The 12,585-nt window shown below is 43.2% G+C and overlaps 2 protein-coding genes across 5 annotated transcripts in view; one reads left to right on the top strand and one right to left on the bottom strand.

Moving 5' to 3' along the window:
• LOC144073042 (uncharacterized) overlaps positions 1-12,585 on the top strand; it is a 57,625-nt gene that overhangs the window by 24,948 nt on the left and 20,092 nt on the right. For 3 of the 4 annotated variants that reach the window (XM_077598555.1, XM_077598552.1, XM_077598556.1), the window contains 9 exons: positions 2,600-2,676; positions 2,934-3,274; positions 3,357-4,093; positions 5,104-5,186; positions 6,404-6,451; positions 9,645-9,716; positions 10,892-10,982; positions 11,764-11,851; positions 11,962-12,068. In XM_077598555.1, the coding sequence (XP_077454681.1) occupies positions 5,126-5,186; positions 6,404-6,451; positions 9,645-9,716; positions 10,892-10,982; positions 11,764-11,851; positions 11,962-12,068 (467 nt within the window). In that variant the 5' untranslated portion in view covers positions 2,600-2,676; positions 2,934-3,274; positions 3,357-4,093; positions 5,104-5,125. Of the gene's footprint in view, positions 1-2,599; positions 2,677-2,706; positions 3,275-3,356; positions 4,094-5,103; positions 5,187-6,403; positions 6,452-9,644; positions 9,717-10,891; positions 10,983-11,763; positions 11,852-11,961; positions 12,069-12,585 lie in introns of those variants that run through there. The other variant, XM_077598554.1, reaches the window with a different exon arrangement.
• Positions 1,556-4,266, bottom strand: pou3f1 (POU class 3 homeobox 1). Its single transcript, XM_077598551.1, has one exon. The coding sequence runs from the start codon at positions 4,223-4,225 to the stop codon at positions 2,975-2,977; it is 1,251 nt and encodes a 416-aa protein (XP_077454677.1). The 5' UTR covers positions 4,226-4,266; the 3' UTR covers positions 1,556-2,974.

Genomic DNA, 12,585 nt, shown 5'->3' on the forward strand with positions numbered 1-12,585 from the left:
GCATTTTATTCCCCTCATTGGTGGCCATGGGAAGCGTTTCCCTGCTATTGACGTGGATAGACGTCCAATCCATGGGATCTGGGAGAGCTGTTATAAAGGATTAGTGTTTTTTTTTTTTTTTTATACAACAAAACACTGTATATTAAAAGGAGATACAATTAAGTGTAATATTTATGTACTTAAATATAATGTTTAAATTTTGTCCCCATGACAACGAAATTTGAAGCAAAAATTGTTTTCTTTGTTGGAATTTTAAAAATGAATAAGAACTTGACATGTTTTATTTGTATAACAGACATCCATGTTCATATTTCAAATCATTTTCTTCATCTCTCCTGTCCAACTAAATTGAGTTTTCCAATATCCTCTTGCATAACTAAACGACATGTCTTTATTCCACTAAAATATAAATACTCTGATTAAATAACATTAAATCACATCAAAGTACTCCCTAAAAATATCCCGTAATTTCTCCAAAAACAAACTTTGCTGTCTTTTTGTAGCCGAAAAACTCAAAATAACTTTTTGAATGTTATTTTCATGGCATTTTGACGCTGTTGGGGTGTAGTTACAAGATTGTGCCAGCTGGGGGCGCCTGTGGTTCACTCCTAAGAATTTGGCCTGCTCCTCCCAGGCGGAGTTCGGACCACTTCAGCTTCTCCAAACAAACACACACACGCCACACACACACACACACGCCCGCACACACACACACACACACACACACACGCACACGCACACGCGCGCACACGTACACAATCACACACACGCACACACGCGCACGTCCCCCTCCTCCTTTTTAACCCTCTTCAATCACAACAACACGAGCGCACAATAAAGACGTTTCACCGGCCACATTTTGCTTTTTAGTTCTTCCACCTTTACGAATAGAAACGAAGAAAAGAAAGCCTCTTTTCATAGAATGATTTTGATTGACTTTGCGAGTCGCTCGAAAAACACAAACGTACAGAAAATAAACGAGCTTTTTTGACGAATCTGCTTCCACTGGCTGAAACGCGAACACATCACGTTTTTCTGCTTTAAAAAAATGTCATCATTTTTTTAACAGAAAGTTGGATTTTAAAAAATGCTATTTTTTTCAGAGAAGCTTTTTTTGTAGGAAATATTTGAATATAAAGTCGAAAGTGAAGCCACGATTGATCGTTTATGATCGAGGTCCATTGTACACGCACGCACACATACACATACACGCACACGCACACACACACACTTCATTTAAAATCATGCAAAATCGGGAAGCGTTTACATGCATTTTAATCTACAATTAAAACGAATTATATCCATCCAGTGAGAAAAAAATGACTCAAGGCCTCCATTTACTTGAAAATCTCAGGCCTTTTGACGGATTAAAACTAAATCTCAAATCAAATTCGATTTGCCAACACTTTGACATCCAATTGGAGAACATCATTTGATACGACTCCTATATAAGTCATTTTTATGCACGATTAATATCAGCTCAGATTGGAATCTCATTCAAGAATTTGACAATTGAACACGATGCCCGCGTTAAAATAGAAACAAAAGAAAGAACAGCAACAACAGAGCATATTTTCTTGTATATACGTTTTTATGTAAGTAATAAAATATTACTATAACATAAATAGAAATGTGACTTTGCAGTCTACATTTAGAGAGCAATCAGCGTACAACCAATGAAGAAAGAGCGTGAAATCAATCACTGCAACAAATATAGAAAAACAAAACATCAACATGAAAGCTAAAACAAACAAAAAGAAATAATAAATATATATTTATAAATGAGTCATCAATAAATCAAAAATCATATTAAAATATTTTCTGGGGTATTATTAGTAAGTGTACAAAACTGCCCGGAAAACAAAGAACCAAAAAAAGAACATATTTCAGAACAAATACAAGTTTTACATATTGGACATATTTACACATTTTCTCTAAAATCACCTTATTTTTTTAAACATTTTTTTGGTATTTTTGTCCATAATTATGTTTTTTTTTCCTTGAAAAAAAATCCCTTATCTGCCTGGTGAATAGCACTGCTCGTTTTTTTGTTGGTTTGTTTTGCTTTAAGACACAAAGACATCAAATAAATACATTTCGAAAATGATAACACACACAAATAAAATTCGTTTTCCGTTTTTAAGTGATGTTTCGTTATTGGGGGGTCTCGCGTGGGGGCATTGAAAGTTACCTGAGTTGCTCCAACTTGGCGTGGTACAATGGTGGGGGGCCAATCTGTGGAAATGTTGCATTCAAACCCCCCCAAAAAATAAGTGCTCCATGCAAAGAAATCAAGAAAAACAAAAAAAATCCACACAAAGAAAAAAAATACAGTTTTTTAGCGTCTGCTGTTGCAATTTTTCGACGAAAAAAAATAAGGCGTGCAAACCGAACGTGTTTGTCCAGCTGCATTTGGAATATTCGTTAATTTTACGTCCCACCGCCTCCAAAAATGTTTTTTTCAAGTTTTCAAAGCCCCCCCAAAACACATCACGACAGTACACACTCGGGTTTGTAAAATTAAAACAAAAAAAATGTTCATTCAGTGCTGACTTTTCATCTCCAGTGTATTTTTGTTTGTTTGTTGTTTTTTTTGCAGGCGTGTGGAGCGTTCACGGTCCCCAAAAAGTGTGAGGAGATGATGATTCTCCTTCCATTTCCTCCGTTATAATTTTGGTAAATAAATCTTTGTCTCGCTTTAAATGGAATATTCGTCACTAGATGCGCATGTGTGTTTGTGTGTGAGCGTTTTCAACATTTATTCCCGAATGCTAAATCGAAAAAAGGAGGAAAAAACTGCACACAACTCGCCCAAAGCCACAAAAAAAGTCTGTTCGGCGAAACTTAAATAGCGTAAACTCCACAAACAAAGTCAGTCAGTCAGTCAGTCCCCTTTTCCTTTTTTTTCTTTTCTTCTTCTTATTTTTGTGTAGAAATATTAGCGAGCGGAGTCCCCTCCCCGAAGTGGACTCACTCACTGCACGGGGCTGTGTAGCGAACGGTGCAGCGGTGGGGTCTCGGCTTGCGAATATACGTCCTCCATGTTGGGGTGCGGGACCCCCACGGGCGTCATGCGCTTCTCCTTCTGTCTCCGGTTGCAAAACCACACGCGCACCACCTCCTTCTCCAGCTGCAGCGTGCCGGCTAAAGTGCTGATCTCGTGCGCCGACGGCTTGGGGCACTTGAGGAAGTGGTTCTCCAGCGCCCCCTTGACGCCCACCTCGATGGACGTGCGCTTCTTGCGCTTGCGGCCCTGCGCGGCGATCTTGTCCAGGTTGGTGGGGCTGCCCGTGTTGGAGTCGGTCTCCTCCAGCCACTTGTTCAGCAGCGGCTTCAGCTTGCACATGTTCTTGAAGCTGAGCTGCAGCGCCTCGAAGCGGCAGATGGTGGTCTGCGAGAAGACGTTGCCGTACAGGGTCCCCAGGGCCAAGCCCACGTCGGCCTGGGTGAAGCCCAGCTTGATCCGCCGCTGCTTGAACTGCTTGGCGAACTGCTCCAGGTCGTCGGAGCTGGGCGCGTCCTCGTCCGAGTGCTCCTGGTGGTGGCCGAACGCCTGCTGGGGGGACTCCATGTGGCCGTCGTGAAGGGCGGACGCCGTCGGGTCGTCGTGGAGGGGGTCGCGCATGCCGTGGTGCAGCGCGCCCGGTTGGGGGCTGCCCAGCATGGCGTTCAGGTTCGTGTATCCGGGCTGCGAGTAGAGCAGCTGGCCCAATCCGTTGCCGCCTCCGTTGCCACCTCCGCCGCCGCCGCCTCCGCCTCCTCCTCCGCCGCCGCCACCTCCTCCTACGCCGCCGCCTCCGCCGCCACCCGACGCGGGCGACAGCGGGGACAAGTGGTGCGCGCCGGCCGGAGCCCAAGCCCCGTGGTGGGCGCTCTGCGACTGCTGGTGGTGCACCAAGTGCGAGCGGTGGTGGAAGCCTCCCGCCACCGCCGCTGCCGCCGCCGCCGCCACCGACAAGTCCTCCCGGCCGCCCTTGTGCTCCTGCCCCCCCAGGTGCGTGCCGCTGGACCAGTCGCTGTTGGACGTGGGCAGCCACTGGTGGTGCGTCAAGCTCATCGGGTGTCCCGTGTTGGTGGCCGCCAGCCCTTGCAGGTACTCGTGGTGCATCATTTTCTGCACCTCCCGGTAGGTGGTCCCCTGGTGCATGCGGTCCGAGTCCGGGTGCATGAGCGGGTTGGACGGCAACGAGTTAGTCCGCGGGATGTACTGAGCTGTTGTCGCCATGGCTCCGACTCGGAGAAGTGACGGCCGCCGACGAGCTCTGCGGGCTTTAGAGCCCCGGACGGCGTCGGCGGATGCTCGGGGAGGTCTTGGGCCGGGGAGAGGACACGCCTCCGCGAGGAGAGCATTGGCTCCGATCCGACGAGGGGAAAAAAGGGGGGCGGGGGGGGGGGGGGTCGCTTTGGTACGGAGGGGGCTTGGAGAAAAGGGGGAGGGGGGGCGCGGGTCGCGAGCCACGCGCACGCGCTTTGCCACAACATATCTACTTCACCTTAAACGCGTGTATGGGGGACTCGCCTACTTATTCATTTTAATAATAACAGTATGGGGAAAACCCTGCTTTATGTTCAATTGTACACTATAGCGTGCGTGTTAGTGGATGCCATTGTAGGATCACTTGGTAAGTTCGTGCGCGTGCGAGTGTGTCAGGCGTTTTTCCTGTTTCCTGCGCACGGATGATCAGTCTTTTCATTTCATATTTAGTCAATGATAACTCCAGCCAGTCTCACGTTAATGAATGAGAAGTGCACGCGCCTTGCTACATTTAACTGCTTAACTGAAGTGTCTTTTTGGACACTCATTCGTGACCTTTGTAAGAACATTGAATGAACTTGTCTTAGTATTTTTTTACACGTTTTTGGGGAAAATTCCACGTTCACATCAAGTTTCCAGACCATATTAACTTGGATGTTTTGGATTCAGTTAAAAATGTAATGAGCAACTAGAAAGAAAGGCATCATCCACCCACTTATATTTTTATTAAGTTGCAATATATAGAAGTTATTTCAATATTTTTGGTGGTATGTGACAACATTAAACATCATCGTTTATTTTTTATATTGCACATATTTTAATTAATCATGTGTGTACTGTCGTCATAGGATGATCCCATGATGCTCCAGGATGTGTGACATTGACGGTGATTCGCCACTTGGAATGGATTGGACGTCTATCACTGTCAATGGTATTGAAAAAAATCATCATTTAACACACGTGTAAGCACAGAAAATTGATTCACAAGTACACAGACACACGCACAATTTTAACTCATTGATGGCGATAGCGCCCCAATCCAATTCGACTGAATTAAATGATTGCTGTCAGCCCTCCCAGTCGAAATGGATTGGACGTCTATCGCCGTCAACGCATTGGAAAATACTCAGTGCATTTAATACACTTTTTCTCTTACACAGAAACAACTCCACAACAAATGATGTAAACACAAACTACACACACACACTTAACTCATGGACAGCAACAAACGACCAATCCAACTTGAACAACCAATCGCTGCCACCTCTTCCAGTCAAATTGGATTGGACATCCATCACCGTCAATGGCATTGAAAAACCCTCAGAGCATTTACTACATTTTTTTTCACTACAAACAACCCCACACATTTTTATGCAAACACAACTACAGTCACACACACACACACACACACACACAATTTTAACAGCTATCGACGACCAATCCAATTCTAACAAACAATCACTGCCACCTCTTCCAGTCAAATTAAATTGGACGTCTACCACCGTCAATGGCATTAAAATCATCATTTTCAATTAACGGCCTTTATTTTTAACACAGAAACAAACACCCAAACCCGTACAAACACACACCAAAATGTGATGCAAACAAACACCACACAGACACACACACACACACACACACACACACTCACACACACTCACACACACACACGTACACGTACACATACACACACACACCTCCTCTCCTCCCTCTGCTTGATCTGATTATTTTTCCCTTCACGTTTTGTCCCAATAGCAAATTACCAATTCTATGAATTGCAAAGCAGCCTCGGAGACGCTGAGGGGGTACACACACAGACACAAACACACACACACACACACACACACACACACACACACTCATACACACACACGCACACACACAGTATGAGAGAGAGAGAGAGTGAGCAAGGGGCCTGATTGGGGGGGGCGCAAAGATTGAAAGGGATCTTTTGCAAACACAATCACGTCCTTAAATGGAAATGTGGGGCTTTAAACAAATCTTACATCTCGGGCGTCGCATTCGCCTTAAAAGTCGGCGACGGGCCGCACGTTCGCCGCCTTCTTCTCCTTCTGGACGTTTAAACGCAGACGCCGAAAATGCTTTTTTTGACACGTCAACCTTTTCTTCTTGTCTATTTGCTTACAGGAGTATCAGGACGCAGGCATGGTTTTTGGGGACGCGGGATTTTCAAAGGTAAGGCTCATCTGGTGGGTGGAAAGGGGGGTGGGGGAGAGGCTGGGAAGTGAGGTGTGTGTGTGGTCACAGGTGCTTGCCGTCATCTGGCGAAAAGGGCGTGGTTTATAGACCCCGCCGTCCTTTTTGAGAAGGGTCACTTGATGCCATTTTGGGGGGATTTTAGCGGAGATAGTAGGGTTCAAATATGGAGAGGAAAAATTGATTTTTTTATGTCACCCATGTGAGATTTGGATTTTACAGCCACAACTTGGAAAGCTGTGATTTATGGCCACCCATCCTCACTTTATGGCTTTTGAATGTTTTGATTTTTGTTAATGATCGACTTAATTGGTCCATTAAGTCATTTGCATGGTCTTGAGTTTATGGGGACAGATGCGTGTCAACATCTGGTAAAGGGGGAACCTGTTTTTGTGGGGGAGGGTAATTTGTATAAGAATTTGCACATTAATATACATTTCACGTTATACTTTTTGTACTTGCGTAACGGGGTTCGTTTTGTTGTTTGTGTTTGGGTTTGTTTGAGAAAATAAGTACTTTTTTTAGTTTGTTTGCTTTGCTTTTTTCTTAAGTGGGGCTTTTAAATGTTTGATTGTAGAGATAAAAGTTTTTGGAATTTACTGTATTGTTTAGCAAAATGTGAAATATGGCCGTTTGCAGTTTGCAAAATTAATTCAATGTCCTGACATGCGTTTTGGGATGAGTAAAATTACTTCAGAAATACATTAAAACCAATGAAAGTTAGCATGCAATACATAAATTATAAAGTACCCATTCAAGAAATAACTCATTTTAGGAGTTACGTCAATTGTAACAATATGTTTTTTCTGTTATAACTGTCCATCATTTAAATTTTCAACTCCAGTTCAAATTGAAATCCATGCATCATACAGATATTCTATTTCATATTCTGTAACTAATGGGCGAGTTAAGATAACGTCCTGAAAATAATTATATTATCTATGCTAGGGACTTTTCCACATTGTTTTAGATTTTCTACGTCAATCAATTTGATTCTTGTCATGCCCAATCACAGCGTAAGGATGAAACCAGCCACGTGATTGGACGTCTATCATCATTAATGACACATATAAAGACTTAAATATTTAAATATAAACATTTGTACACTTTGAAGTTTCAAACTTTCCATTTCCTAACAAATAATAACGCCATAAATAAGTCCAAGCCATTGACAAATTAACCATTACGAACCACAACGCCAATTTACACAACATTACTCGCCAATATTTTCAATTTTTCGACGGTTTTCATAGTTTTTCCTATTCTAAATCTACATTTTTGTTGTTTTTCTGAGGGAGCAGGGTCATTCACCCCATTCTTCAGCGTCATGACTATAAAAAGCACACCACACAGAGTCACTCTTGTGCGTGGATGGAAAAGCCACATCCAGATGCTCACCAGAGGAAAGGACGTGTTTTGTAGGGGAATGGTGCCCTCGCCGCCCCATAAGCCCCGCCCCCCACACCCCGGTGCATTTTTGCCTGGGCGTGCCACGTCTCCATGGCGCACGGCGTGAAAGGGAGCCAACAGAAGTCAATGACACGCCGTGTGCGTGGCGGACGAGGACGAATCTGAGAGATGATGGGCAGGAGATGTGAAGGGTGAAGGGGCTGGGGGGGCGGGTTGATGAGACAAACCCCCCCACAATATGAAGCCCTTCTTTGTTCGGGCGAATTCTCCATAGTGTCAATTTATAGTTGCTTGCCTGACACGTCTTGACATCAGGTCAGCATGCAGGATGTAAGCGAAAGAGAGGGAGGGGGGGAATCCTACGGCTAGTCGTCACGCCAATTTTTTTTTTTTATCATCTGGAGGTATAAGAATAATAATAACGGGTGCTTAGTTCCAGATTTCGCCGATACAGTGGTACCTCGAGATACGAGCTTAATGCGTTCCGGGACTGAGCTCGTATGTCGATTTTCTCGTAACTTAAATGAACGTTTCCCATAGAAATGAACTAAAAACAAATTAATTTGTTCCTTATTTAATTGGTTCTTTTTTGCACGGCAACGCGCTCGTAACATAACATAAACAAATTTAAATTAACTTGGATTACGATGCAGACACACTCAAAAATAAATTTAATCTAACTTTACACTAAATTTAATTCTAATTTTGTTTTAAATTTTGATACCCTTCTTCTCCCGGGTTGGCTCTATTGGCCCCGCCTCCACCCTGACTTTCAGATGCAACCTATCGAGGGTTGTTTGCTTTTGTATTCCCTTCAAAATATTCAGAAAATGATGCACACAAATGTCCTCACGATAGGATAACGCACGACCAATTGCCAACGAGAAGTAGTATATACTCCTCTCGTATTACAATCGATCCGCCATTCGCACTGTCGAATGGGAAAAAATGCAATGCTCCGCCCAGTGCTCGCAGAGACATTACACGAGGGAGTTGCGACGGGAAAGACAATGGCCAAGATGTTCTTATGAGCAGCCTCTCGTGTCCGCTGTCTGCTCGTGTATCAAAATTTGTCTCGTATCTCAAGATAAATATTTGCCCGAAATTCTACTCGTATCTCAAATTGCTCGTATGTCGGGGCACTGGTATGTACCACTGTATTTGACTCATAACATAACTCAGGTGAAGTCTGTTAAGGGGAAATGTAAAACAAACATCAACGGTGCAGCAACATAGTATTCCGCACTGGCATGTATTCTTTATCCTCCGCCCCAAAACGTGGCAAAGTTATTATATTGCCTCCCCGGTGGCCAAAGAACTCAGCAAAAACATTAAAATATGAAATCACCAGACAAAAGTTTCATTTTTAAAATGGCGTCCAATGATAACTTTTTTAAAATACTTTTTGTTTTTAAAACACTTGGAGATAAATTCAACTCATGAGTCAGGGTAGCACAATACGTCTTTAAATTGGCCTAGCACGTCCACACATTTAAAGATTTTTGACCCCCAAAATGGTAATAAACTCCTAAAACTTGCCTTTCATGAACTTCTCAAGTTTAAAAATAGCAATCCTTTTTTAAGAAATGAACATTTAGAAGCAAAAAAACACTTTCTACAGGTAACCCTAATTAACACTTCTGCTCAAAGGGTCCCACGAGACATTTATTGTCCCCGCCCCCCACACCAAGAGACATTTCCTTTCAATGTTTACATTTTGAACTCCTCCACCAGATAATTGTGCGATCCTCTTCTTTGACAGGCATGCATAATCGTCCCCAAATATGCGAAGAAAAAGTCAATTTCCTTCAAGACCAAATGTGCGCTTTCCCAGGTAACTTTTCCATTTGATTTTATTTTTTTTGACTAATGAACTCGGGCTACTCTGCCAGCCTCCCCCGAGAGGCGAACGGCGGGAGAAGAGGGGTGTGTTTCCCCCTCGGCAGCGACGAAGGTGCAACTTTTTTCTTCTTCGTCTAACTCTCCTCTAATTAGGAGGGGTCTGAACACACCGGCATGAATATTCATGCCGCATACCGGCACGCAATTAGTCGTTAGTGTTCCCAACTTCAAGCTCCAAACAAGGAGGCGACCGCCTCGCACCCGTGACAAGTAACCACCCCCCAACCCCCTCCTCTTCCCCACCGACGCCATCAACCAAGAGCGCGTTCCCCCTACCAGCCAGACTCCCCGTTTCTTGTAAACCCGCATCTTGGGAATACGGCTAATCTAATTAAGCGCCTCCATCACCTCCAAATGGGGTCTCAATTCTTAGCCCCTTGTATTTATCTTATTTAATGCAATACACCGTCATAAGAAATTTGGAGATAAAGTGTGACGTATATTACAGTAATTAACTGATTCAATGGCGGCCATCTTTTAAAAAGGCAAGCGCGAGTGCCGTCTAAGATTTTGTAGTTGAATCATAACAAAACTTTTGAAAGTCCGCTAAGAAAACATGTGACACAAACATAAATGGTGTCACAAAATGCGTTGACAGACACTTAAACAATCCTCAAAGTGCATTTGATGCAAAAATGGCTTGCTCTTTATTAATTGGCTGGCATTGATGACGATGGTCGTCGACGGTTTGACTGGTGGGGGCTAATAGCGAATCACGACTGCCAGCCCCGTCCGTCTAAAATTGGACAGCCATCATTTCGCCATCGCCGGCCAGTCCCAAATAAAGGGGATAGGACAACTATCTCCGTCAATGGAAACATGAGTTGACCAAAAACTAAAACTCAAACAAAATGTCAGATCATGTCATGTAAAAGTAATGCACACAAACTGCAGCAACACAATTTTGACCTGTGCCCCAAACAATTGACTGACATTATTAATTAATGTTGCATTTATACTCTTCATTGTCTCAATTTGCTAACCAAAACAGCAGAATGACTTTTCTAATCCAAAAAGTTGCACACAATAATTCAAAATGTATTTAAACACCATTACAAAAAAAGCCCTGTCAAGTCGACTAACAGAAATCTGCACCTGCCCCTCCAGACCTGCAGGGGGCAGAGAAACCTCAATCAGACAAAACTTTCCTCACTTCCTGTCAGGGGCCAGGGGCGGCCATTTTGTCAACAGATTGCATGTGAGTTTGGGTGGAACAAACAAAGTAAGGATATCAAAAAGAAGTAAATCATCAACAGAGCAAAGAAATTGACCAATTCATATGCAACTGGTAAGAAATGGACTTGGTTAATGCTTAGTTTGTTTCGTTTCAGCCACAAACTATTCTGTATTTGCCTTTACTTTAGAATGACTCATCAATCTTAGGTTCATAAAGGCAAAGTCAATGTTTGTTTGGTTTATTCAATCAGTTAGGGTGCCTATTTACTTTTGACTTTATTTCTTTGAATACTTTACTGTAGTATGTCATAAGTTAATTTAAAATGTGATTAGTAAACGTAAAGTAATGCTTTGACCTGTTTATTCATTTAAACTAAAGATAATGTCATGTGTTTGTTTGTTTAAGGTTTTCAATATAATCACCCTCTAACCACAACAAAGTAGTATAAACTGTAAAAAAAGAGGAAGATTTCAAGTTGGGGCAAAGAAAAAAGGGAGATAAAGGCAACTTGACAAGCATCCAAAATCCAAAATCTTTTAGACAGCATGTTAGTGGTTTTTTTTTTTTACCTCACCTATATTATTTTATGTATATTATACAAATAAACCACCCAACCAAAAAATGTGGAAATATAAGACTGAACAAGACACACATGATTTTAACTTTTTTTAAAAGTAAAATCAAATATTACTGCAAATACCGTACATTTTCCTAGCTGTGTATACACTCATACTGTTCCAAAAGCGTAGGCAATTCCCCCTTCCCTTTCCACACACTCCAACGCTCCACTTTCTAAATCCAGTGTTCGTCCCCTGCGAGGAGCCCGGTTCCCCCAACGCCGCCCTCCTGCGCCGAGCCCAGGTGGCGCAATCCTCTACTTGGAATTCAAGGTGATTCTTATCCCCGACCCGCTCCTGGCCCGCCTCTTGCCTCCATAAAGACATGTTTATGTATGTGTGTGTGCGCGCAGAAGAGAACACGCCAAGTATTTTTTTTCCAGGGTCGGCTGGAAGATAAGCAGAGGAATTTCCGGCCGGTGAATATGGATTGGGTTCTGCTCCACGAGAACAGCGCTGATAGAGAAGTAAACAGCTCCTGGCTAAGGAAGTAAGAAGACAAGTGTGTGTTCGTGTGTGTGTGTGTGTTTTAGCATCCTTTTCTCTCCTTTTTGACCACTCCTCGACTTTATCTGCAAAACAAAGCGGCAAAGGTGAGGGAGGGTTTTGTTCAGATGCCATTTTTTTGCAGGTAGATTTGGGAAACTAAATATTTTGGATCAACAACTTAAATAGAAGATAAAATAGGAGTCAAACGGAGCTGATTAAGACCCTTGGTGGAGATAATCGTCCTATCCATTTGAACTGGGAGATAAAATGTTGCCCCTTTGAATATGGCCACCACATGTCTCACCGATGTTTGACAAAGCCCACCAAAAAAACATCTTAAGTGATTGAAAGAATTCTCCCCCCTCCAATATGGCCGCCACTTCTCCCACAGATGTTTGACAAAGCCCCCCAAAAATCAGTCTTGATGAACGAATTATACAATATTGCCCCTTCCAATTTGGCTGCCACATCTCCCACCGATGTGGACAAGCCCCCCCGAAAAAATCAGTCTTAATAAA

Source organism: Stigmatopora argus, chromosome 4 (assembly GCF_051989625.1).
Source record: "Stigmatopora argus isolate UIUO_Sarg chromosome 4, RoL_Sarg_1.0, whole genome shotgun sequence".
Classification (NCBI taxonomy): domain Eukaryota; kingdom Metazoa; phylum Chordata; class Actinopteri; order Syngnathiformes; family Syngnathidae; genus Stigmatopora; species Stigmatopora argus.

Excerpts from the sequence above, each read along its gene's own strand:
- pou3f1 (XM_077598551.1), bottom strand. The coding sequence starts at position 4,225 with ATGGCGACAACAGCTCAGTACATCCCGCGGACTAACTCGTTGCCGTCC.